Consider the following 26,200-nt stretch of genomic DNA (forward strand, 5'->3'; position numbering starts at 1 on the left):
AGGACAAGAACGATTATGTCAGTCCATTTACGGCTAGAGCTTGAAAATCTCATCTCCATGTGCCACTGATCATCAGTGGCAGTGCACAATGTCAGACTTCAAACTCCCTTTGGTTATTTGGAATTTAACTTTAAAGCACTGAGGGTAAATGGAGGATTTTACCTTCAGCAAGTGTGAAAAGTGAAATTAAGGTATGAAGGACCCTGCATATCCAAATTGACTGCCATGACCAAGTGATGGAAAACGTTATTCTTATAGAATGCAAATTCTTCAAGATAAATGTATAGCAAAATAGTTTAAAAAAAAAAAAAACACTAAAGCCAGTATTTTGCTTCATACTTTACCTGTGAATGTTGAAAAACATCTTTTGCTATGGCATCCAAATCAGTGGTGTCCTGAATGTTACGGACGTAGTCAGCTACGGCTTTGATCACTACGTCACAGGGTGGTAAAACTAACTGGTGAGCTCGTACCTATGCAAACAAATACACAGACCAGCATGAAACAACAGGACAGCTCGAGATACTTCTGTTACACAGCAGAGAATTAAACTCTTCACTGACTGAAAATAAATTCAACAAATTCCACGTTGCAAGATTTAGTATCTAAATATTTTTGAGGCCTTCCACCTTGTTTTGAAGACTCCCTTAAACAATGACTCATGCTTTTCATCAATGGCATGGTTATATATATGTGAAACCTCACCTCTATGTAAATATTTGCTGGTTAAATATCAGCTCCAATGACAAAAAAAGTCAACAACGTTAATTTATTTTACCGCTTTCTAGTTGGACATTTCCTTCAGTGCAAAATGCTTTACGTGGATCCATCCACTCTTTGTGTATGTACCAGAAAATCATTTATTTTGACACACTTTCTGTTCTGAACGTAAAGTGGTATCAGAACTGATTAGAGATCCACTGGGAACAGGGAGATCTCTATGTACACAAGAAAGGGGGGATTTGAAGAACAAGTGGAGAAAAGGAGTATATCTCATAGAAACTTACTTTCAAGATTCTGTAGAGATCGGTTTCAAAATCAACCATTTGAAGATAACAGTTTAATAATTAGTGCATTTCAATTTTGTATATTTTGTTTTCTGTAGTAGAATTTGCTCATACAACTTCTCGGGCAAGAAATTAATTGTATTTCTTTTACATTACACACTGCCAAAGAACAATGTATGGTTTTCTCTTGTTGCTATGTGAGCATTGTGAATTCCTCTTTCAAGCACCCAGTATCAACATGGTTATAAGGCTGGTTACTCTTTCTGCAGGTACAGAGGAAATCCTTAAGATAATCCTATTGATAAAACAATTTCAATACTCCAGCATCAGAAACAGGCACTTAAACGCCTGCTAAAAGCATCCATCAAGTTTATGACCGGAGCCCACACAGACCACAGGTCTGCCTACAAATTAGAATCCATGGTCCAGTCTACCAATGTGTCAGGAAATCCATGAATTCCCACTAAATCACTGGCCACTGACTCAGGCTGTGGGTTTGAAAAGATAAGAATCACATTGGACTCTGCAGCAAGACCTCTCTTGGTAGTGAGAAGAGTGAGCTGGAAGAACTTTTGTGGGACCAAAGGCCCTACAGACAATACCCGCACAGCTGTAGGTACCACCGGGTTTCACACTCAGATCTTTGGCCTGTCCCCTTCTCGTGTCCACACAGAGACAGGAGATGAACTAGACAGTTCTGCAAACTCTGGACTGCCATCCCAATGCTCTCAATAGGCTTCTCCTGTAAATACACTGAGAATCATTCAGCGTATGATTATGGCAATTACTCCATGCACTGCGTGACCCTACCTGGAGTGCAGAAGCTGTAGGCCAAGCAGTCATCGTGGCCCATGGTGAAATGAAAGCCAGGGAGCGGTGCTGTCAGTTTGGGCCTCAAGAACTCCTCAGCCCAAGGCAGTTTCTCTAACTCGCCCACTGTGCTGCATGACATGCACAGAGGGGTAGGAAAGAAGTCCCCTACTACATGTCCTAAATTTTAGAGGACGCCTGAGGAATCTCCACCAATTCTGTCTGGAACTTCTGTACAGTTCTGGAGCATCCTGTCCAAACCTAGGGAGGTAGCTAGGATTTTGCTTTTAGCATGTCTTAATCTGCTTATTTGCAGTGATTCAGGACGTGAGAGATTGTTGTTGAAGAGCTCTGTTTTTCAAGCCACGAGAAAACATGGGTTTTTTATGCCTGCACTCTACGCAGAGGTGTGCTCTTTTAGTAGAAAATACCAGAATTCAGCCTTGTCAGAAATATTTATGCACAATTCTGATTAACACTTCACTAGTTTTACCTTTCCAACTTTAAATTCTGTACCACAAGCCCTTTTTATTTTCTATGGAGTCTATCATATGTAATTATTTTCTTTCCTGCCCTTATTTGATCCACTTACACAATTTCTTCAACTGTCTTCTTCATATTTAGACCATGGAATTTTTGCCCAGATTCCCATTATTAATCATTTCCTCCTCCTAATGTCTACCTTTTCCAAATGTCAGGACAGTCATGCTAAACCTGGTCACTCTCTACCAGAGATGAGCTCCACATTCTATGAGCCTAAATTAAGAACAGTTCTGTTCACTCAGTGGCACAACAATTATTTCTATTTCAGATAGTAAATTCTAAATTGTTGCTACTTTGTGTTCTGAATATATAGGACAACACTAAATATAGATCACATTCATGGTCACAAATATTGATGATAAAATTCTGCACCCAATCTGCAAGCAGAAGCAATAGATTTTCTTCTCCATTCGGTGAGCCTCACTGATAATCTGAGTCTTTTTATGAACACCTACCATTTTAGATGTACGTAGAACAATTCTACATCTCTAAAGTGGCTGAATCACAACATGACTGTGTCATGTTAGACATGCAGAGTCCCTTAGAGAAACCCTGCCTTATAACCAAGTTGTTTCTGCAATCTCTGCTTGAAAATTCAGTGGGTGAAAGGAGTAAGAAATTTATCATTAGCTTGATGTGATCTCCAAGATAGCAATATTTAATAAATCATAAGCAGTTAGCATCAAGAGAAGACATCACATGACTCCAGCACTAACACACAGCTCAGACCCTAGAACTATGAAGCTCAAGTGAGGCACATTAAGGGCTGGCTATGTGTTTTGCCCTCAGTTCAGCTGATTTTAAACAAACAGCCTAAAGACCTGACTGGGGCATACTCCTCATTCCTGAAGCCAGACCATCTGAGAGTATGTATTACAGATTTAGAGACATTTCAGATGTTTAGATTTTATTTTTCTGCTGTTTCAAAGACATGCAGTCCAGATGTGAGAACATCCTCAGGCCTTTAGTTTGTCATGACATACACAGAAACCAGAAGTGAAAAGTGGAGAAATAAGACACATTTTCCTGATACTAAAGAAAATACTTCTATTACTTTTAGAACCTTCCAGAACTGTACATTTTGGTAACAAATCATAAACAATGTTTCTAATACTGCATGCATTAAAGTACAGGCTAAGTCTTGGATACAGGAAAAATTAAGTCTTAAAGACAAAAGTTACAGAACAAGTGTTCGCGGTTCAAACTTACTTTTAGTTGCACACAAAGCGTTTTGAAGCAAAATCAGCATCCTATTTTATCAATTTCCCAGCGTAAGAGATTTCTTCCTACAAGCAATTTTTTTCCCTTATCCTCTACAGAAGAGTTTCAGACAAGCAACAACATGGAAAATCAATTTTGGAAAGGCAAACACAGAGGCAGATCACACACTTGCAAGTGATGAGGTTAGAAAGCATTACAGCTGAAAAAGGCACGGTTTCTTTGCTTGCTGTAAAAGAACTACTTTGATTTCATGACAGACCACTGACAAAAATCACAAGCCCCCTATTAATGCAATCTGAAAAGTGGGGAAAGGAAATTAATTCTACACAGCTATTTTTCAAAATGAGAGGCAGAGAGCAACATTACAAGCCCAGATAAAAATGTCTTGGTTTTGACAAAACAAACTTGCAAAAATGCTTTGCTGAAAGAGAACAGACTCATATATGCAAAACTCCACAGACTTATTAGGATACTGTAGAAGGTACCTAAGCTACGCTTGGGAAAAGCTGCTCAATTCTGGGACAACTCCACTAGCCCACTGTCTCCAGGAAGAGAAGCCTTTAAAAGTTAATCAACCCAAGTACCAGCATTTGCTGTTGTGCCTGCTGGAAACAGATAATCAGTTTAGTTTTATTTTCAAACCATTAAAAAAGAGACCTCAAACATTCAGTTACTGTCAGGTGACACAGAGAACAGTTGTGGGGTTTTTTCCACTGTCAAGAGAAAAGGCTGAAGATATGAAGAACACTACAACAAACTGCCTGGGTGTTTTTGTCTAGTAATTTCTCTTATATCGCATCTAAACTGGATTTTGTATCAGCCTTTGAATGTTAAAAACATTTGATCTTAGAAGCTTGTAGAGCATCTGATTTAAAAACAAGTTTTCTGAAGAGGCAAGACATTCCCTGGACGACACAAATCCTCTCAAATCAGCAAAGCTCAGCTTTTCCCTAAAGGTCGGGTTATTCAAGTAGAAATTACTCTCTCCTCCTCTCTCCATCCTGGTTGGGAAACTGACCCCTTTCTACTTCTGCATGTCTTGATAGCAACAAGAATATATAACACACAGAGATCATTTGCTAACAATCTGTACACACAGGACTCCAAGAAAACCAAACCTAAACAGAGAAACAAAAATTATGTCAGAAGTAAAAAGGGAGAGCAAAAACATAATCCAAAGATGCGATACACACAGCCTTCATAGGAAACAACCTGCGTGACTCCCCTGTGCACCACCATGAACTCGAGAGCTGGGCTGCCATCCAGAAAGGCCTAGACAGACTTAGAGGAATGAGCCAACAGGAACCTTAAGAAATTCAACAATTACAATAGCTGAGTCTTGCATCTGGGCAGGAATAACCCCTCTGGCTACCCTGCAGGCTGGAGTTGTGCCTGAAAGAACCTGGAACTCTCAGAAGACAGCAAACTGAACATGAGCCAGCAGAGAAGGCCAGCTGCACCCTGGGCTATGTAGCAGGAGCACAGCCAGCAGACTGAGGGATCTCGCTCCTCAGCACTCATTAGATCACCTCTAGAGCACTGCATTCAGTTTTGGGCTCAAGCCAGATGTCAAAAATTTGAGCTAGTTGTGAAGAAGGCCATCAAAATGGTTAAGGAGTTGGAGCACTTGCTTGATGAGAATATGCTGAGGGAACAGGACTTATTGTACCTGGCAAAGACATGGCTTTGGAGACACCTAACAGCAGCCTTCCAATACCTACAAAAAGTAAACAGAGCCAGGCTCTTCACAGTGGAAGAACAAGAGAAAACAGACATAGCCTGAAAGCAGACAGGTTCAGACTGCATGCAAAGCAAAACAAAACATTGGGACTGTCAAACCACGGAGTAGGCTGCCCAGACAGGTTGTGCAGTCTCCAGTCTCTGAGATTTTCAAAACTAGTCTAGGCAAAGCCTTGAGCAACCTGTTCTGACCTCAAACTGACCAGGCTTTTAGCAGGAGGCTGCATTACATAATTTCCTGAGGTTCTTCCTGACCTGTATCATCCTATGATGACCCTTAGCATCAAAAAGCAAAAACCCAAACCCAAAAGAACACTTACTTTAAACAGTATCTGGAGAGTACCACCTTTGTCATCTCAGCAGCACCAAGTTACCTAAGCACCTACTTAGCACATTACTCTCCCTCTGGCAGATACTCTCTGAAATCAACAAATAGCAAGACAGGAATTTCCTAGTGGAATTCACAGAAGGAGCCTAACCTGCATATTTGGGATTGCTTTCTGGAACCATCTCTCCTTGCCTCTCTACCAAGATGAAACATCCAAGGAGATTGGGTTTCCCTGCATACTCTTCCAAAAAGGGAGATTGCATTAAGACTTGTTCCTAAGGTTACTTTGTGAAGTCAGCACTTCTTCTGTAGTATGTGCTCCCAAATAGGTGCCAATTCATTCCAGAGATAAGAAACTGCCCTCTCAATATCATCATGATGGTATTATACATTGATCTTGAACCTCCATACTATAATGAGTTTTCCCAGAGTAAGAACTGAATTGGCTTTGTCTTAAAGATAAATCCCAAAGCATACAAATAAAAAGCAGTGTAATCCTAGTTTTCAAACAAGGTCTAGTGGTCAAATTATTTCTCAGGAAGTCTATCAACTCCTTTCCTGTTTCAGCTTCCAATTCAGGTCGTCACTTCAGTGAACTCTGTTCTCAGTTAACAGGATGCAAGCTCAGTTCCACACAAGTATTAGGTGCATTATCTGTTTTCACAAGGGCATTAAACAGACAAGATCCTGACTCAGAACAGCTTCTAGAGCCGTTTTTTTAATTCCTTTTTCCCTTTTGCAGCAATAGCAACTCAAATCTCCTCATTTAAATTTGTCCATGGAACACTTTTGCTGGTCATGATTGGTGTTTTCTGAAAGGCACAGCTTTTTATCTGGTATATCAAGGTGTTGTCCTGACTTTTCAGTTCATTTCCTTCTAGATGTGAAATATGGATTCTTCATTCAGGTTTCCATTTCCCTTCTTTTTTCCCCATTTCTACTCAGCTGTTGCTAGGTGAACGCACCACCCTTATGTCCCTCTTTAAAGCAGAGGCACAGCTTCCTCTGTTTTGCCTTTTTTCACCTCACTGTGTTGCCACCTGAGCAGATACACCAATTTTCCTCTCAGCAAAGACTGGTCTTTTCTAAGTTACACTTTCAAATTGGTGAACTGGCTAAACTCCTCTTGTAGGAAGAATAAACATTTTACTATAATAGAAGACTGAGAAATAATGCAGAAAATAAACTGAACATTATTATTCATGGTCAGAGTTCTCACTGAAAAGCAACAGATGAGGCCACTGGAACTGAATCTGCTAGCTTTGACACTCAAGATGTCTTAGATACAAAAGACTAAAATTGTTACACAATGATAAGTCTCCTAAATCCTGAGTTAGTGTGTGATTAGAGCCCCGGGTTCCCAAATGTGGAGAATACTCAAGAGTAAATGGATGCAACAAAGCAAAGTTTGTAAGTACAGAAGTATATAGCTCAGGGATGTCATCCTGGGCAACCACATCTGACCTCCACCTTCTCCCAGTTCTTCCTAACAGCTTGTGTTTTAACTCTTCTGAAACTACTTCTTGCTATCAAGCTTGTGGCTACTACAAACACATCTTTTAGGGTTTTTAAGTATTCATAACATTTACAAGAAATGTTGTTTTATGCATATCTACAGTTAACAGATCTCTACAGGGAGAGCTGTAACAACATCGACATGCTATTATGTCAAGTGCAATTAAATTGAATTAATGGGCTACTGAACAAAGTAATAATTTCAAACCATGAGCACTGCTGTAACTGAAGCTAAGTTGTTCCATGACCAGTAATTAATAAAGACTGGTTTCCTGTAGACTTGTGTCCTTGCTTTTCGTCTTTCTTCTTTCTCTCCTTTTGACATCATTATCAGCCAGGAGACAGAAATGCTGCGGTTAGTTTGCAACCGTTTGCTTAACAACTGGCCAGCAAGCTGCTGTGCAATTAAACAAATCATGTGTTGTGCCAGCCTCTTCCCTCTGTAAAGGCACTAATTTGGGTCTTTTTCACTGATAATAGTGTATCAGTTTTCAAGGAGTCTGTAATAGCTGAATGGGAACCCCTTTCAAATCTGATTAACATTGGCCAACAGATCAAATAAAGACAGGGAGTAGTGCCTAAAACAGACCCCGGACACTTTAAGGAATCAAGTTTCATTTCCTCAGGATGAGGACTACAAAGCTCCAATAGGTGTTTCCAGTGAAAATATAAATCTAGAAACAAAGATGACAAACAGCTAATTTTCATTCTAGTCAAGTAATTCAGTATATATTTAGAAGGCTTTCAGAAGGTCTAGGTGTCTGAAGTCATATTTTGAGCTGGCTGTAAAACAGGTCTATTCGGACTAAATCTCAGAAAGATATCCTAAACATCAGAAAGTTTATCAACCACTTGAAGAGAAGTTGTACGTTTTAAGCTTTTTAGTAAAAACATGAAAATACAGGCAGAAGACTCTTTCAGCATTTCATTTTTCCTCTTAAGCTTTACAAGGAAGTAGCAAACATGCATGCATATTTTGTTTTGCCACTACAATGTGCTGACACTTACCTTTCTAAACACAGGAGCGGCAGCAAAATAGGGGATGAGTGTAATATCAAATTGTCACAGCTGTTCACTAAGCAATGCATCTGCAAGCTTTAAAACCTCTACTGAAAAAATCTCAAATCTGTTTTCAAATTCTACTTTAGGTGAAGTAAGTTCCAACTTTTCAAAACTTAATGAACTTTTGGAATAGAGAAAAAACTCTACCTATTTTTGCTGTAAATATAACAAAACAGTCTTAGAGAGTTTACAAAAAGCAAATTGATTTGGTGTATAGTATAGCTTTGGAGAGAAGGGAAAAAAAAGGTCACCGTGATGCCATTCTCTGATGTGCCCAGTCTCCCTTTTATAGCTATCTACTTGGCAGATGCACAAAGCGAGTGCGATGAAGCAGCAGAACAGGCATGCTGTAAACTAAGAGCATCAGACACAAGCTACTGGGCTCAAAAAAAAATCTACTGAAGATTCCTTGTGTAATCTATTCTCCAGCATATTTACACCTTAAGCAGTACAGAAAACTCAGTATTACACACAAACTCAGATCAGCAGAAAAGAAACCAACGTGGTAAGAAGATATCCAGCTAATTACTTTTGACAGCTCAAGAACATGACTAAGAAAGAAATTCTCCTCTCAAAGAAAAAAGAAGAGGGTAAGAAGCTACATTCTCAAAGCCAAACCACACTGAAGCTATATGGCTTGTGCAGCTGAAGGGCACTGAGAGGGATCACAAAGGCTAAGTTTAGCCTTGCAAGGCTAATCACCCCAGGTATCCTCTGCAGTCAACAGAGAGGGACTGGGACATCAGAGGGCAACTGACAACAAGTCTTGCATAGCTGCTGTGAACTAACCTATTACACTGCTCTGATTAACTGTCATGATTGATTTCAGCTTAATTGCTTGTAGTTATACTAAATTTGTACCTTAAGTGAAGCTAGTGGATGTTCTGGACCAAGTAAACTCCAATGAAAGGAGGCCAAATCTTCATCAGGTAGAATATGATTACCTAGAACATAATGAAGAATTTCATTTAAGTAAACCATAAACCATGACATACTGTCTCTACATTCAGCAAAACAAATTTGCAATTAGTCCTCAATTCCTGATCAACAGGATTAACAAACAGATATTAAACTTGAAGATCGTTTCCCTCTGCTCCAGGAGCACTCTTCCATGAAACCCAGCTCACTTACAAAAGCAATAGAGCCAGTCTCAATGTGTGGTGTCAACCTCAGCCTGGGAAGTCCTACTGAGGAATCCTCAAGAAGATTTAGTAATGCAGGTGCAGCAGTGTAAGAACACACTTTGTTGCTCTCTGACACAAGCTGGAAAGCCTTTCCTGCATCCCAGCACGTGCTGTTATGGATCCACATTGGAGCTGCCTCTGGAACCTGCACTCTGCTCATTGTGCAGCATGGGGTCAAGCAGCAAGGCACTGGGCAGATTGAGCCAACCCTCAGGAACACAGGCAGCTCTAATGACACCAGATTCCCAGTTCGTGAAGTTTCTTTTGCTGACCTGACCAGGTCAGACAGAAGCCTGGGCTGGCAGCATCAAAGTAACTGGGGAATTATGCAGTTGTTTCAATGAATAGAGCTAGTGGTTATATTTACTAAATGGATGATCAATTAAATTATTTTTGATTTTTCTTTTTTCCCCCAAACACATCAACACTCAGAAAAAAAACTACAAAGTTCTTACTAGGAAGTATTTCAAACATTTGCATGAATCAAAGACTACCTAAATCAACCACTGACAGAGTTCAGTGTCTGTGGATCCAAACCTTACAGAATGAAACAGAATGTGTTACTACACTTGTGGTAGAAAAGGTAAAGGATATTTTCAGTATCTGATTTCCCAGAGCAGCAGCTTGGCAGTGAATGTCCAGTTCTCATTGCTATCAATGTATTGTCTAAATAAATTAATTAATTAAAAAGCTGTAAATTTCAGAGTTTGGACAACATCTTGAATTCTTCCCTCCTCAAAGAATGTGACAAGATTCTTTGAATATAACAACAATTGTTAACTTTCTTAATACTTTGCTTGTCCATTGTGAAAGCCAAGAAAACTGTCCATTGGCCTGGCAACTGGTAGGTGCCCTCTTTGAGATGGAAGTCATGTCCAATCAATATTTCACCTACTGTTGAGATGTCCAGCAAGGAGACATTATAATCTTTATTCACTAGCAGCTAAACTTTAAAGTCACATCAGAAAGATACAAGTTTGTATACAACAGCCATATTCTTACTAACTGAATTAAGGTAGGATTAAGCAGCTTTTATAATGCAGGTCTGAAAAAAAAAAGTCAATTACAGCCAGACCACTGGACAGTTTTGGGATCACTAAGAGTAACTCCTGCAGATGCTAAGATTACCTTTGAAAATAGTCAGAGCTTCTCTCCCTTCCACCAAAACCTCAATCTTGTTTGGTCTCCATCTGTCATTTCAGTTAATTCCATCCCCTTGAACACACACATAAGACAGTCTGACCATTTGATCAATTCTCACCACACAGTGAACTGTAGAATTTAAGATGCTGAAGTGCTGCAGTGTCTTCTGTAGTCCAAATAGGAAGTGATGCCTGTACTTACCTTATGGACTTCTACATTTTTACTGAGAAACAGAACGACGCTACAAAACTAAACACATGCTACAAAGTACTGTCACAGTGGGAAAGAGATCAACATTACATAAGCAACCTCTATTTCTTGACCTGGCTGAACAACCTCAACATATATTGATTTTTCCCATTTTAATGGCTATGATAGTGTGCGCCTTAGGTTTTTTTAAAGCAATTAAATACTAATTGAAGACACTGCCCTTTCTAAAGAGTTCACTGAATTACAGCCCTATACCTCACACTGTGTTTGTTTTTGTACTGCTGAAGCTTGGTTTAGGGTTTTAAGTTATTCTGAAGTATTTGACTCAAAATTTACAAAACCCAAGTCCACTCCCTGTTGACATCAACAGCAATTAGGACTGAACTGTAAGAGCCAGCTCTTGGAGGACACGGTATGTTGGCCATATTTTAACTACCCATGACGAGGATACTCCTTGTATTATGAAGCTACAAGTACAAAAGCCTCCTGCATGAAAAGCTGCAAGAAGGAACAAGCTGTAAAACCAACAAACACAGTGTGTACATAACCTTCTCAGAAAGTAATCTTCAAATGTTGCCTACTTGGTACAGTCAGAAAAATATTTTGCCGGAATACTCCGACAGAGATTTATCCCTGAACATAACTCAATCCCAACTAACTTGCCATCGAGAAGGTTTTCTTAAGTGACTAGTTAGGTGTCATTCCTCAGGCTGTGCCAGCTGCTGGATGTCTGGCTGAATCACCCAAGAATTTTTTCTCTTTTCAGCATCCCCAAATTAACCCTTCATGTTAATGACAAGAAAGTATCTGGAAACAAAGAAGTATGAGTTTTCTGTAAACAAGGAAACAGATTTGCAGACCTAAAGCTGAATTCTGATACAACTACTGTGATAGTTTTGGTCTCCTGCAATTGTAAATGTTAAACTAGCAGTTGAACTGCAATTCTTTCAGAATACATTAATTCATTCCTAAACAAAGTCCTAGCTCAGGGACTTACACTGATGCATCCTGAAGGGAAGAGCAATGTAAAAGCTTGTTTGCCTTCCCATGTAACCAAGTGCTCACTTATTCTTTCTCATCATGATCTTCTTTATTCTACTTATCAGGTTCAAAAGAGAGACCTGAACAGGCCACAGACTCAAGGGCAGAATAACCCATAAAGTCAGACAAGACCTCAGACATTTAACAAAAACACTAAAAATGCAGATGTGAATGAGCTACCCTGCTTTAAACACATGCCACATGATATACAACTATGTGCCTATATGCATTTATAAAATGAAGTCACTATATTCCTAAGGTTGCAAAAGTTAAAAAATGTTATCAGTACTTTCAATCAAACAGTGTCAGATTGAGGTAAAGATACATAATCAGTTTGTACCTCCAAATACCTAGGTTTCCTAATATCCACTAGCAAAAAAACACCCAACCAAACTCTTATTGCAGGAAGACCTCCAAAGCAGCTTATATTCTAACTCTGACTTCCATTAAGTTCATTCTGCTTACTTATACTGAACACACACATAAAATGCATGCAAAAAAAGGCACAAAACTAACCATAGCTGAACTGGGCTTTTTACCTTTGTATCCATTTGGAAAAAAGTAAAAAGCTACACAATATTCTCTAGTAATCATGTGAGATGACCTCAGGTTTTTTTTTTTCTCCTACAAGTACACTGAAAAATATTCTGTTGTGGAAGGTATCAAGAGAGAAAAATTTTCAAGAGCTTCTTGCATAAAATTGCAAAAGCTTCGGAAAGTGTACCCAAAATTTTCCACCAACCATTTAATATAACCAAGCACCACCTCAACTGGCCATGCAACTCTGTGACAAGTTAGAACGATGACATTCCTGTGTACTTCACGTTAATTCCATAAAGCATATCTGCAATTGTGAAACTGCTTTCCAAGCAGTAATTCTTACTCACTGAATTGGCATGCAACAACTTATTTATAGATTCCAAAACAAAGCCTAGCAAGAGTAGTCTGTCATGCAATTTACACAGAGTTTGTGGCTTAAATTGCAGCTTAGCCAACCATCTGCCATTCCTCTAGTCAGCCATGCAGGTAGGTAACCACTCAGAATATGAAAGACCATACACTAACAAAAAGCAACTTCAACTAGTCAAGTCCTCATGGCTTTCTACTGTAAGATGCATTGGTTCTTTCGTCCTTAATGTGAAAGGTAGATGCCTGAACTAGAAACAGTTTAATAGACCACTAAAATATTAGTGAGCTAAAGGAACAGTACATAGCCTCTCTCATTCACAGCTTTCAAGCAAGAAGTTTTATGCTCTATCATGTACCCATACTAAAGCACAAGGTCACTTAGAAAATAAAAAGAAATGCCAGTTTTCTTAATTTGCTTGCTCAGTACAATAAGATCAAGAACATGGCTGCTCTGTGCCTATTTACCCAAAAAAGAAGTTTGAATACTGGTCTAAATAGATCTTATTCACTGGAGTCAACTTAACTAGTAATTAATTTACTCTTTCAAGTGAGAGACTATGACAGCTATTCTATACCAATGCTGTGGAAACAGAGTGTGTTAAATTTATCCCATTTAAGCAAAGATGTGAAACTGAAGTCCTTCCTATCTATGCTCCTTAAAGACACTACATCAGTTGGCAATAGCAGCAGCAGTGCAAAGAAACTCTCCAAACAACATTAATGGAATGGTAAGATGTAGGTCACCCATACTTTCAGCAATGTGGAGTTTCACTCAGTTATACAGTACAATAAATTTCTGGTGCAGCTGATGTGCTGTCATGTTCATTAGCCCAGTACTCATTTCTGAGGGAAAAAGAAATCTCCTGCAATGCAAACAACTTCACTCCATACATGTTATTTTTAGGTAGAATACGAAAAAGGACAGAAGTATGCTGTCTCAGTCTATTAAAAGCAGACCTCACACACTGTATCAGACCAAAAACAGTAGAACCGCAACTGTCCTGATTCTCCCCCACCCACTGAGAGCATCTTGGCTAGGCAGAGCTTTGCAGAATTCTTACTTTCTACTCCTGTTTCTAGACAGCCACAATTTGCATCGCTCACAGGTCTCTACAAATTCGGCATGTCTGGCCACATAAAAACACATCTGGCCCACCTCAGGTATAGGAGGAATGTCTGAAACAAAGAGGTGCCTTTCCCTAGGTGCTCTATCAAATCACACACACGTATTTTAAAACAGCGGATAGAAACTGAAATCATAAGTCTGACTAGCAGCATCAAGTTCTTTTATTACTTGACTTACCTAAAAGAGCAGCAAAAATAGGAAAGCGATTTGGATTCAGGTCCAGTTGCTTGGCAACTTCATGCATTAGGTATTGGCTTGTTGTGAGACTTTTCCCATTACGGCTCAGTTTTAGGGCATGGGCACTGAAATAGTAAGGGATGTTGCACAATGCATAGTCGGAGTCATATGCAACCAAACCATGGAAACCTTTTTCTCTGCAGAAAGCAATTACTTCTTGATGATGATCCTCAATGCTCTGTGCAACCTATGGTGGAAGACAGAGTAATTAGCTACAGTGTGAAATTGCAGTACTGATTTATCACGTGTTACGATATAGTGGGTCTTTCTGAAGCTACATATGTGCATTTGAAACACTTGCAGTGTATTTAAGGCAATTTTAAAAAGTCTAATGACACAGCGCATTGGGACAGAACATAACCATTCTATGAACCCCTACCATTCTAGGATTCTGTGATAAGGACCACTCAGAAACATCACACAAGGCTCTGGAAGCCTATACCCTGAAGCAGCATTACAAATTACTGAACTCATCTGAAGTAAATGTTCATGAACAGAAACGCTCAAACTCGAAACGTGTAACTATACCAATGGTATTAACTCATGGGAAAATCTTAAGGCTGTGGAGACTCCAGCAGTTCTGCAAGCCAAGGTGTCCCCTTAAAAATTAAGCACATGGTCACTTTTAAAGTTCTGCAGCCCCGATTTAAAAGAAACAAACATAACCCTAGATGAAGAGAGGTAACTTTCTTGACCTTTCACATGTCTACCTTGCTGTGTTAAGCCAAATTTTTCCCCCATTGCAACTTTCAGACTATTCATTGCTCCACAGCTATCTCTGATGGTTGCAAACTGCTTCAAGTTTATAGCCCAAACTTCACCTCTCAATTCATGTTGCCTAGCATGGCATGTATTTTAGGCTATGGCAATCAGATGACTAGAACAGACATGTTGTGCAGGGGAAACATGGGCCAATTGCTAATGCTGGAAATACAAAAGCAATCCCTTATCTAGATTGTACTGAAACAAAAAAAAAATCCACAATGACAGGTTAGTACCTACAGTCCTGCATTTCTACACACTGCCAGGAGCCGTTACAACTGCAGTTGGCTTACAAGCACAGAAAAATAAAGCAAGCTGAGGGCTTCTGATGCCTAAAGCTTTTACCATCTGCATACATAACGAACATTCAGCAACTCCGAAAACCCCACAGAAGCTGGGTGTTAGTAAAACCTACCCTCACCAAGTATTTCATTTTAACAGTAGATAGCAAACTATTCCAAAATAGACTAGTACAAAACTATTAGCTTCAGTCTCCACCGTATGCATGAGTAACTACTGCAGCAACGCCAGTGATGGGTTGTTTCTGCCCAAGTCCTGCAGAATGTGAGGGTCCTACCCTTCTCTTCACAGCCCACCCTAACTACCCCGCAGCCAGCTACCTCTCAGCAAAGAGCTTTTGTTCAACAGCAAGTTTAGTGACCCTTTTCTACTCATGCCTGATACTTTCTGAACCTGACACTGAATTACAGTCTTACAGTGAGGTGTGCAAAACCTCACTTGTCCCACGTAGCTTCACAAGGTGCTCCCTCTCAAGCAGAATCCTGGGCAGCCAGCCCTTCACTGAGACATTCCTATCATTAATACTCATCTCACGAAGCTCTCTGCTCCTCATGCTACCACCTTCTAGTCTCAGAAATCTGGTACTTCTTCAGGAATTTGCTTGAGGTATCAGAGTGGCTGTGAAATTTACTGTGGCTTGTTAGAAAAATGAGCCTATTAATTTTCCAATGACTATATTGTCACAGAGCATAACACATGCCTGCTGTACATAGAATTCTATCCCTTTTTTCTACAGTAGCTAGCAACAGGACAAGGGGTGATGGGATGAAGCTGGAACACAAAAAGTTCCACTTAAATATAAGAAAAAACTATTTCCCTGTGAGGGTGAGGGAGCCCTGGCACAGGCTGCCCAGAGGGGTTGTGGAGTCTCCTTCCTTGGAGGTCTTCAAGTCCCACTTGGACATGTTCCTATGTGACCTGATCTAGGTGACCCTGCTTCTGCAGAGGGGTTGGACTGGATGATCTCTAAAGGTCCCTTCCAATCCCTATCATTCTATGATTCTATGACTGTAAACATATTTGGAAAAATTTAAAGATATTGGATGTATACAGTAACATATTTATTAAAACATTTATACAGTTAGTAACTCAAGGAGGACAACTTAGGCTTTGTCACCCCCTCCCCCCATTTGTTACATGTTTTACATTGGGAAAATCACCTGGATTCTTTATTGAGTGGATAGATTTAAACTATGTACATAGACCTAAAATCAACATCTTTATGTGCACCACAGCCACAGATCATCTGTAAAACACCACAGTAACAACTCTTTTTGCAGCACCAGGTGTGCCATAGGTGTGCAGATAATACAAGAGGAAAGTCTCTGTTTCCTCTACCTCTCCAGCCTCTGGTTGCCTCACTCCCCCTTTTATAGAGCTATCTGCTACAGCAAGCTACGAGCATAAACCTGCGGCCTGTCTAGTAAGACTAGAATCCACGTTCAAATCATTGAACCATCATAAGGAAAAGAGTTATGTTTACTAAGGCACTGTTATCAGCAACATAAAACTCTTAACAGGATGATAGTCAGAGAAACAGCTTACAGCACTCAAAAAGAGAGTCCAGAGAAGTGGCTACACCCAGGCAATCTGCACACTTCAGAATCAATGCAGGGAGCGGGGACCTGGAGAAAACCTAGTCAGGAGTTTGGAATCATTTTCAAGTCTAAATCTTGTGTAAATGTTAATGATGCTGGATCAGAAAGAGAGAATCCTGTCTGAGGAAACAGGCACGTGCATGTTTAGATACCAAGAATAAAACCAAGTCTCATCAAATTATGAAAGATGTTAAGGTCCTCACTGCTTAAATATTTACATTTTAAACTAATCTGCTTTGCATAAAAATTTCTTTTAAGAGTTATTCCACCCTCCCCCAAACAGAAGAATACTGGGTCACAATTAAGCAAAAAATCCGTAGGATATTTGTTATAATTTGGAGGAACCTGCCGTTTTAACATCCTGCTGAAACCATCTGCAAATGATTTATAATTGTTCTAGATGGAAAACATTACTCTTTTTCTCCCCTCTAATTACCAAAATAGATTAAATTCCTAAGTTCCCAGCTCTACACAGGAGCCTTCTACTCAAGACTGAAAGGTTTCCTGATTAATCACTATACTCAAATCCAACTCCTCAAAATAAAGCAAGAAAACATTAGAATTTGGCAACTGTCTTATGGATATGCAAATTAAAAAACCCACCCATAGATGCCAATAAAAATCACACCTTCAAGATGCATTTGCTCTTTCCCCAGCAGGAGGGCTGCTAGAAAGCAAGCATGAGGGAGAATGTGATTAAAAACTGGAGTAAGGTTTAGAGAAAGAAACATGTAGGTAATAAAGCAGATTTAGAAAGATAATAAATTGTGTAAGAGAAGAAAAAAGGCAGAAAAGGAATGTGGCTTCAGTTTAGCTGTATCTTTGATGTGTAATTATTCATGTTACCACTACAACCAGGAAATACACTTCCTAACCTGAAAACAAATCCATTAAAGACTGAGCTATGCACAGTTTCTCAACAGCTGTACACATGAAGCATCAAATGGGAACTGCCAATATCCTTCTCACCCTCGAGACAGTTGAGCAGCACAGAGCAGTTCGGACTTTCACAGATGGCTGTGACATGAACGTTCCTAACAGCAAACTCCCCCTGCACACCCCTCTCCCCGTATTTGGTAACCAGCACTTGCCAGGTCCCCCACTAACCAAAAAGCAGACACCCATCCCCATCAAAATTGCGAGGGTTTTGCGTTTGGGGTTTTCTTTCTAAATGACAGAAAAGGGACTCAATATGACATGTCCTCGCACCCCTAAAACCATTTCCAGAGATTAAGGTCTATTACTGAGAAACTGTAAAGGAGCTAATGCTGCAGCTAAGCCTGAAAGTAAACAAAGTGCTACAGGTGACACAGCTGTCAAACATGGCAACTTTATTGGGATGTCACGTACTTCAACGGAAAGGAACAGCTCTGAAATCAAATGCATTTAAAAGACTAACAGCCAGTTTAACCTGTCACAAAACTGCTACACATATCAATTTCCTACCAATATCATAATGGCTGGCTTCTCATCATACTCTGCCTTTCAATATTGCATTAAACACAGAATCCAGTTTAACACAATCACAGAAAAAAAAAATCATTGTTTTTATTAATGATCTCTTAAGTCTCAGTAACAAACTAATGAAGATTTATAATACACTCACAAGCAAATCGAGGTAAGTATCTTCACTGAATGGTCCCTAAAACTTTTCATTTAAGGAACAAAAATATTTCCTAGCTATGAAAAAAAGTCCGAGGGAGAGGATGTTTTTGCTACCGTTCCAATTCCCACCATCATTCCTATCCAAAACACGTACATGATTCTGCTTCTCTGTTGGCCAGGAAAACACACTACTACAGCAGACACGGCCATAACCTCTTCCCCTTAACCAAGGGCCAAGCCCAGACTACCGTGCTCAACAGAGCTCAACGCATCCTACAAGGCTGAGCTTTGCCTCCGCTTCCAGTTTGTTCCACAGGCTCGCCTATGGCAGTGGCCCCGTGGCAGGGACTGGCCTGCTGAGGCCACCACAGGGTGGGACTTCCACCCCTGACTAAGCTGAACAGCCGGTGCCTGCCTGGGGCAGCTTCACACCAGCCTGGTGAGCACAGAGCTGAAGGGAACCTGCTCCTCCAAGGATAGGACTTGGCTGAGCAAGCAGGGCCCTAAGAGGAAGCAACAGCAACTCTCACCCTGTTGGCAGAACTAGGAGAAACTTCACCCAAAGTCACCTTTTGGGTGAGCTCCTTCAAGAAACAGTCATCTTTACCCTGAGACTGCAACCCGGACAGAGTTTTTCTAATCCCCCAAAAGGCCTGTAGAAAAGCCAGATAACGTTAAGCTGCTGCCAGTGATCCAGCGTGCAACTCTAAAGGTTGCATAATATTCTTCTACACGCACCAAAGTAATTTGCGACAATCAAGCCTACAAGTATGCACTCCAGCCCTGCTGCTCTTCCCTCCCTAGCGGGAAAGCGAGCAAGCAACTCTTAACATTGCAGCTTCATCCCAGGGCTTGTTTTTCCAGTGTCTTGTGTTTCAGTATACACAGCCGCTCAGCTTAACAGCAGCCATCGTAAATCACGAACGCTGCACAGAGAGATGCCGTACATTAGTATTCTGCAAGCTTGGAAATCATGGCCACTGTGTCAGTGCAAGATCTCCACGGACCCCAGCCCCTGCCTGAAGTGCAGTTTGTGTTATCAGAAAGCAAGAGGCCTCCCCTTAAAACAAGGAGTTGAAATTAAGAACAGCATCCCTGTCCCCACAAAATGCAAGCACTTGCTGTTACAGAGTCAGGAATGAATCACTCTCCGCTTGATCAAAAGCCCATTAATACATTCGGGCAATGCTGAGCAAAACCCTCACCTTCATAAACCCGAACCTCTGTATTTCGGAGCAATTGATTTCACCTCCAGCACAAGTTTAAACGCCTCGCCAGGGAACTTGTTGCAGATCCACCGTGCGCAATAACTAATCTGATTTTTTTTTCCTCCCCCCTTCGTCTTGATAATTAACGAGATTACGATGCTTTCGGGCAGCCGTTCTCACCTGCGGTACCAAACTCGCAGCCCCGCCGGCCTCCCGAGCGGAGGCGGGGGTGGGCCCTGGGCAAGAAGGGACATTTTGAGTCAACGGAGCGGCAGCCCCTAAAGAACATGGAGGCAAAAACCTCCGTGCTGCTGGGCTTGGCTTCACAGCCAGGGGAATCCGGGAGGCCCCGGGCGCCGCCGGCCGCTCCGCGCCAGCCTCCGGAGCGAGCGGGGCGGCTGGCAGCGCCGTATAAATAGCCAAATCCCCGGGGGATTGAGGCCGCCGAAACTTGGGCCGCCCCCGCGGGCCCCGACGACATTTTAAGGCGCTGAGGGGAGAGGCTGGGTGCCCCCTCCCCTCCGCTGCCGGGCTGGGCACGGGCAAGGCCGCGGGCAGCCCCCGCTGCCATCTTAGAGCGGCGGCGCCCGGGAGGGGAGCGGCGGGGCGCGGCGGGGGCGCTGGCGGCCCGGGGGGCCGGGGCGGCGCGGGAGGCCCGTCTGCCCCTCACCTTGATGTGGAAGCGGATGAGGGCCAGGCGGATGCAGTGCGCCATGCAGACGGGCGGCAGGAACCAGACCTTGGGCGGCGGAGTGCCCTTGTTCTGGACGTGGCTGACGATCTGCTGCGCCGTCTGGCGCTCGTTGCCCTGGCGCTTCACCCACTCGTGGAGCCGGGCCTTCTCCAGGGCACCGTTGAAGAAGACGAAGAGCTCGATGTTGCCGTTGAAGCAGGCCTTGGCCAGGGCCGCCAGGTAGCCCAGCATGTGGTTCCACTGCCCGCCGCTCACCCAGTCCGTGTAGAAGCCGCCGTAGAGCCGGTGCAGGCAGTTGTCGGCGTCGATGAGGAGGCGCAGCGGGGTCTGAGGGGGCCGCTGGCGGCCCCCACCCACGAGGCTGCCCCGCGCCAGCTTCTGCAGCTCGACGGGCACCACGGCGCTGGGGCAGTGCTTCTCGATGTAGTCCTGGAAACCCTGCACTCCCATGGTGAGGACCGGGCGGCGGCGGCGGGCGGGCGAGCGGGGGCCCGGCGGCAGCGGCGGCGGCGGGGTCTGGGCTCGGGCCGGGCGGCGCGGCGGCGGCGGCTGTAGTTGCGGGTGGGCGGTGGGAGCGGTGGAGCCGGGTGGGAGCGCTGGCTGCCGTCGGTGGCCGTTCACGGGGGAGTTGTATGGATTAGTGGGGGGCTCATGGCTGCTGCGGCCGCCATGTGCTGCTCTCACAGAGCCATGGCTCGGGGATCCGGGCTGCTGCCGCTGCGGCTCCGACTGCCGGGGGGAGGGGGAGCGGCACAGCGCGCAGGAAGCCAACCCGCCGCCGCCGCCGCCTGCGGCACGGAGAGCGGAACAGGCGGGACTTGGCGGCGACCGCCGCTGCCACTCACAGGCCGCGCGGGGCGCGCACGCGGCCGCCGCGGGAGGGAACTGGGGGGGAGCGCGGCCCCAGCACCGCGCCGCCGGCCCGCCGCCCGCCGCCCTCACGGCCGCCCGCGCTGCGCTGCCCTGCGGCACTGGGGCGGCGGGGCCCGCGCAGCCCGCCTGCCGCCGCGGTTGCATAACCCAGGCATGCGCGGGAGCGCGGGCGGAAGCGGGTGGCGGGGAAGGGGAGGGGGCTGGGGGGGGCGGGGGAGTGGCGGCAGGGGGCGAGCTGCCGCGCGGGGGGCGGCGGGAGCCCGCTCGGGCCCGGCCGGGAGAGCGCGGTGCGGCGGTGGCCGCTGCCGCCCGCCAGCCTCACCTCCGCGGCGCCGCCCGGAGCGGCCGGGCCGGGTTCCCGCGCGGCGGCTGCGTTCCCCTCGGCCCCGCCGCCGCCAGTGGCCGGGGCGGGGCAGCGCCGCCGCCGCCATGGCGGCCCCGCGCCCGGGAAGCGGCGCCTCGGGGCACCTGTTGGCCCGGGGGCCTCCGGCCGTGACGGGGCCCCGGCGAGCTGCGGCCGCCACGCCGCTGACAGCAGAAACACCTCCGGGGCGATTCGGCCCGGCCCAGCTCGGCGTGCTGCGGAGCACCCGGCCCTCGGGCCACGCCGCCCTCGGGCTGCCTGAGCCACTCTGCCACCCTTCCCCACTTCCTTCCCCTCTTGACAGAAATGGCAGTGGCGGCCGTCATTTGCAAATAACAGTTAAAGGCTGTCTTCACCTCGTCCGCAACGGAACATTTACTGCTGCCGGTAAAACCTGAAGATGATTTTGATGGTCTTGCCACCTTGAATAGATTTAAGGTGGCTGCTGGTACCTCGAGTCTTGCAGTTCTCAGCTTAGCTAAACTCTTGCCGTGACTGGTAAATGAGCATAAATAAAGTCTTTTGGGGAAGAAACCTGTTCTTTTTCTGCAGAAGTAATGAGGAGTTACTTTTATTTAGTTTCAGACAGAAGAAATTATTTTCAAAGGACTGTTCCCAAGCCTCAGAGTTGAATGCAGTTTGCCTTTGAAATAATAACGTTGCATCTGAGTGGTTACCTGCTCTGCAGGTGTCAAGAAAACATTAAATTGCATATGCTGTATATTCACATTAATACTTTATTAACCAGGAAAACATGTATTGTTAATGAGATTTCAGTCAGGCTGGATTGACACCTACAGTAAATATTCCCACTGGGGAATAGCTGTTTTCTTGAGTGGGTTGGTTTGTTCTCAGGCAGTGCAGCACTAGCGCAAGGCTGCTCGGTGCATGTTTGTATCCAAGACTGGTACAGCTTAAGGATGGTGAAATAAAGAATACTGAAAAAGTTATGGTCAATGAGAACTACATATTTCTTTGTAGAGATCTGTTTTTGTAACAATCTGAGTGTGGTTTCATGAGTAATTAGTCTGATCTCTTTCGAAATGACTTTTCCCAAATACCCCAAAATTTGATCAAAAGAACAAGAACCACCATACAGGAAGTGCAGAAGAAGAGGGTGATCATCATGTAGATGCCTATTCAAAGCTCTAACAGTTCAAAGTTTGGTCAAAACCAGGACAGACTATTCTCTAATTAATCTTTAGGAGTGAGCAATAGTTAATCCAACAAGAAGTCAATACTTGAGTCATTAGTTGTCTTTCAGGATATTTAGGTTCACAGACTCACAGAATGGTGGGGGTTGGAAGGGACTTTTAGAGATCATCTAGTCCAAACCCCCAAAGCAGGTCGCACCTAGATCAGGTCACCCAGGTGGGTTTTGAAAACCTCCCAAGAAGGAGCCTCCACACACTCCCTGGGCAGCCTGGGCCAGGGCTCCCTCACCTCGCAGTGACATAGTTTTTCTTTATATTTAAATGGAACTTCTTGTGTTCCAGCTTCTTTCCTTTGCCCCTTGTTCCCATCACTGGATACAACAGAAAGAAAGTGCTGCCTCAACCTCCTGACACCCACCATTTAGATATTTGTAAATATTAATGAGATCTCCCCGCAGTCTCCTCTTAAATAGCCTCAGTTCCCGCAGCCTTTCCTCATTAGAAAGATGCTCCAGTCCCCTGATCACCTTGGTTCAGTAGTCTTAGGAATGGCAAATAATGTATTAATGAAATATCTCCCAAGTTTGTTTGGGGGTTTTCTGATAGTTTTGTTTTTCTTTTGTTTAAGAAGGAAAACCAGTCTGAAGCATCTGCTGCCAGGAGCATGGCTGATAATGTTCTGACACTCCCCTTGGAGTGAGGTAGACTCAGCAGAACTGAATGCTGCCAGGCTCCCATGCCCATCCACAAACAAGACTCTGCCTCTCCAAAAAGAAAAAAGCACAGAGTAAAACCAGAAAGAGTGACAACGTGCTTCAAGTTATTTGACATGAATAGCAGTTTTGCTGGAACTAGAACTTTGTCCAGACAAGAATGTAACAGAAAGGAAGCATAACTTGGTAAAGCAATATTACATTGGAAAACAGGTAGACTAAGATAGAATTAAAGAGCAATTAACAAAAGGCCTGAAGCAAACAAGGTATTTTTTTAATCACCTTCAGCACAAAGCATGTGGGAGTCACCGGGTTATCTGCATGGAAGAAAACGGCGCAATGGAGGAAAAGGCATTAATGAGCCTTCTCAGCACTGAGGCATGTCACATTTCACTGTTAACCAGATGTTGGCCTTGTAAGGGAAGGGTTAATAAAGATTAATATTGAAGCTGGTGACTCATTATCCAACCTGAATAGAAGAGAATGAGGAGTGGCTCCCTAGAAGGAAAGAACTGAAGAGTTGTTAGGAAGAACTCCTCATGAATAACCATGTCAGGGCAAGAACATGTTATCATTTTAGTCTTGATTCTTCTGTTAATGAAACTGGGTCCCACTGCGAGATGAGTGTGGCTGTAGGTTGTGGAATAGGTCTACATGGTAACCTTGATAAGTACAATTTGGGAATAATTGATATGTATCTTGTTATCCATGGGAAACACTTGTTTCACAAGATTTACCTTGATACGTCTCCTCCTTTCGCACTGTGGTGTGTCTCTCCGTGGAGCTGCTGCCTCAGGACTTCCCAGTTCTTGATTCTGTAGGAGAAAAACTCCACCAGCCCTCTTCCTTACTGCTGTGGGTGGCCCTGGGTTTGTCTTGTGGGCAAGATACTTTTCTGCATTGTTACTTCAGTGCTCCAAGTGAAATACGTCTGTTACATTATTATTTTGCTGCTAACTTTAAACACAGATGTTTGCAATAAACATCAGAAAAATGTCATCCCTTCTGCCCTTAGCTATGACTGTTAGCTGCCCTGTTTCCCTTCCCTGTCACCTTGAGTGCTGGTAGCAGGGAGGAAAGCACGGAGCAGTAGAACTGAGCATCCCTGTTTGCATACTTACTGCTTGTGTACTTACTTATTAAAACTCTTGCTTACAGAAGCTTGCAGAGTCTTCATGCAGTTTATATAAAACCAGCAAGACTGCACTGAAACACTTCTGCAGGTTGATTTAGCTTTGTCCTCAATATGTGTGTTACCTCATCAAGTGATGTCCTTTTCGGGTGTTTTGTGGGTTTTTTTTTTAAAGCTAGAGGCATGCCTGCCACCTAGTCAAAAACAGTAGGAAGAAGAACAAATACTTAGGTTTAAAAACATTTTGGGGAACAAAATTTGTTGCTCATTTTAGTCTTGCTCTGGTTTTGTGTCATGTTACTTGCTACCAGGGGAGACATCCCTTTCTTCTGTCTTAGGTAGGTACAATTAAACCATATGCTATCACAAGAAATTTATACAACTAGAGAACTTCCATGTTCAAATACTTCTCTATAGCCTTCCAAAATCTCTACAGTAAACACCATCTTGCTTTAACATAATAACTTTTTAGCATGTTAACTTTCTTCATATATCTCTGATACCTATGATGGAACATTTTCCTCTTAGGACAAAACAATGTGCGTATGGAAGACACCTGACTGAGCCACTTAAATGCTTATCGGTCTCCCCATCAGCATCAACTCTTAGAGGAGTTTCGATCTATTTCTGGAACTTCTTCCTTTTTCAGCTTTCTGCAAGACATGAGATTTCAGAAACCTGTAGGTGATTGGTCAGCTTAAGTAGCTTTACTGCTAACAGCTAATTTTTGTCTTAGTCTACAGGAAGGAGTATTATTCTTCCAGCTGCAGTTTGGTAATACCAGTTCTCACAGTTTCTTTAGTAGAACTTTCTCACTGCATCTCAAACATCTCAAATTAAAATTCAACTTCCACCATAACTTCAAATTGTGAGAAGCTGGTTACTCTCATACCTGGTGAATGCAACTTGCATCTCTTCTGTCAGCTGTGTAGGTATCCACTCTGTTCTGCTACTGCGTGGAACTTCTGCAGAAGACTGGTGCTGGGGAGCAGGATATTTTTTGTGCTTTCTCACTGGCTGCTGTCAGCTTCGGTGGTGGATCACTTTGTAGCATCTTAATTTGCTTTTCAATGCTGTTCTCACATCGATCACATAGAACTGGTGCCTTTCTCAAACTTGCTCTTTTAGCTTAAGCCACAGGTTTAACTCTCAGGACTGTTAGCAAAGACTGTTTGAGATGCATAAGAGACCACAGTTTGTTTTTTTCATTCTCCCTTCCTAGTTGGCCTATTAGATCTTTAATGTTTTGTGAGAGTTGAGAGTAAATCTTCCTTCTTCTTTGCCCACCTAAGTGAGGGGTGCTTTTCTGGCCCTTGGGAAGTCTGCTCTCTTTGCCTCATGCAAATACATGCTCAGTGGTGACCATACAGGAAGAAGGGTTTTTTTTTCCCCCTCCTACCAGCATTTGCTTTTTCATTTACCTTAACAGAATGTAGTTTATCCAAAGCATGCTCTTCCTCATTACACTTTTCACAGTGGAAATGAAAACGCCATTTTGTGGTGAGCTGTTTTTATTTACTATCAAGACAAACTGCTGTTGATTCTCGATTAATTCTTCAGAGATTTTCTCACATTTCTGGCCCTTCATTAGTTGCAAGAAGTTATTTAAGAACTGTCAGTCTTTCTCAAAATTGATAAACCCTCCAGAGTTCTTGCCTCTTCAGAGTGTGTCCTGCATGCTGTCTCTGGTAGCTTCCCCTGAAGGGGAGGCTCATCCACAT

At 43.3% G+C, this 26,200-nt stretch overlaps 1 protein-coding gene and 1 long non-coding RNA gene across 3 annotated transcripts in view; one reads left to right on the forward strand and one right to left on the reverse strand.

Moving 5' to 3' along the window:
* The window catches only part of FAM120A (family with sequence similarity 120 member A), a 53,061-nt gene extending 31,978 nt beyond the window's left edge, over nucleotides 1–21,083 (reverse strand). For both annotated transcript variants that reach the window (XM_062008700.1, XM_062008698.1), the window contains exons 1-4: nucleotides 20,220–21,083; nucleotides 14,017–14,263; nucleotides 9,088–9,170; nucleotides 345–473 (exon numbers count right to left, since the gene is read on the reverse strand). In XM_062008700.1, the coding sequence (XP_061864684.1) occupies nucleotides 345–473; nucleotides 9,088–9,170; nucleotides 14,017–14,263; nucleotides 20,220–20,693 (933 nt within the window). In that variant the 5' untranslated portion in view covers nucleotides 20,694–21,083. The remainder of the gene's footprint in view (nucleotides 1–344; nucleotides 474–9,087; nucleotides 9,171–14,016; nucleotides 14,264–20,219) is intronic.
* LOC133626876 (uncharacterized) lies at nucleotides 20,474–22,437 on the forward strand. Its single transcript, XR_009819812.1, has 2 exons — nucleotides 20,474–20,694; nucleotides 21,785–22,437. It is a non-coding gene; the product is annotated as an uncharacterized LOC133626876 (long non-coding RNA).
* Nucleotides 22,438–26,200: the final 3,763 nt, after the last annotated feature.

This window comes from Colius striatus, chromosome 15 (assembly GCF_028858725.1).
Source record: "Colius striatus isolate bColStr4 chromosome 15, bColStr4.1.hap1, whole genome shotgun sequence".
Taxonomy (NCBI): Eukaryota; Metazoa; Chordata; class Aves; order Coliiformes; family Coliidae; genus Colius; species Colius striatus.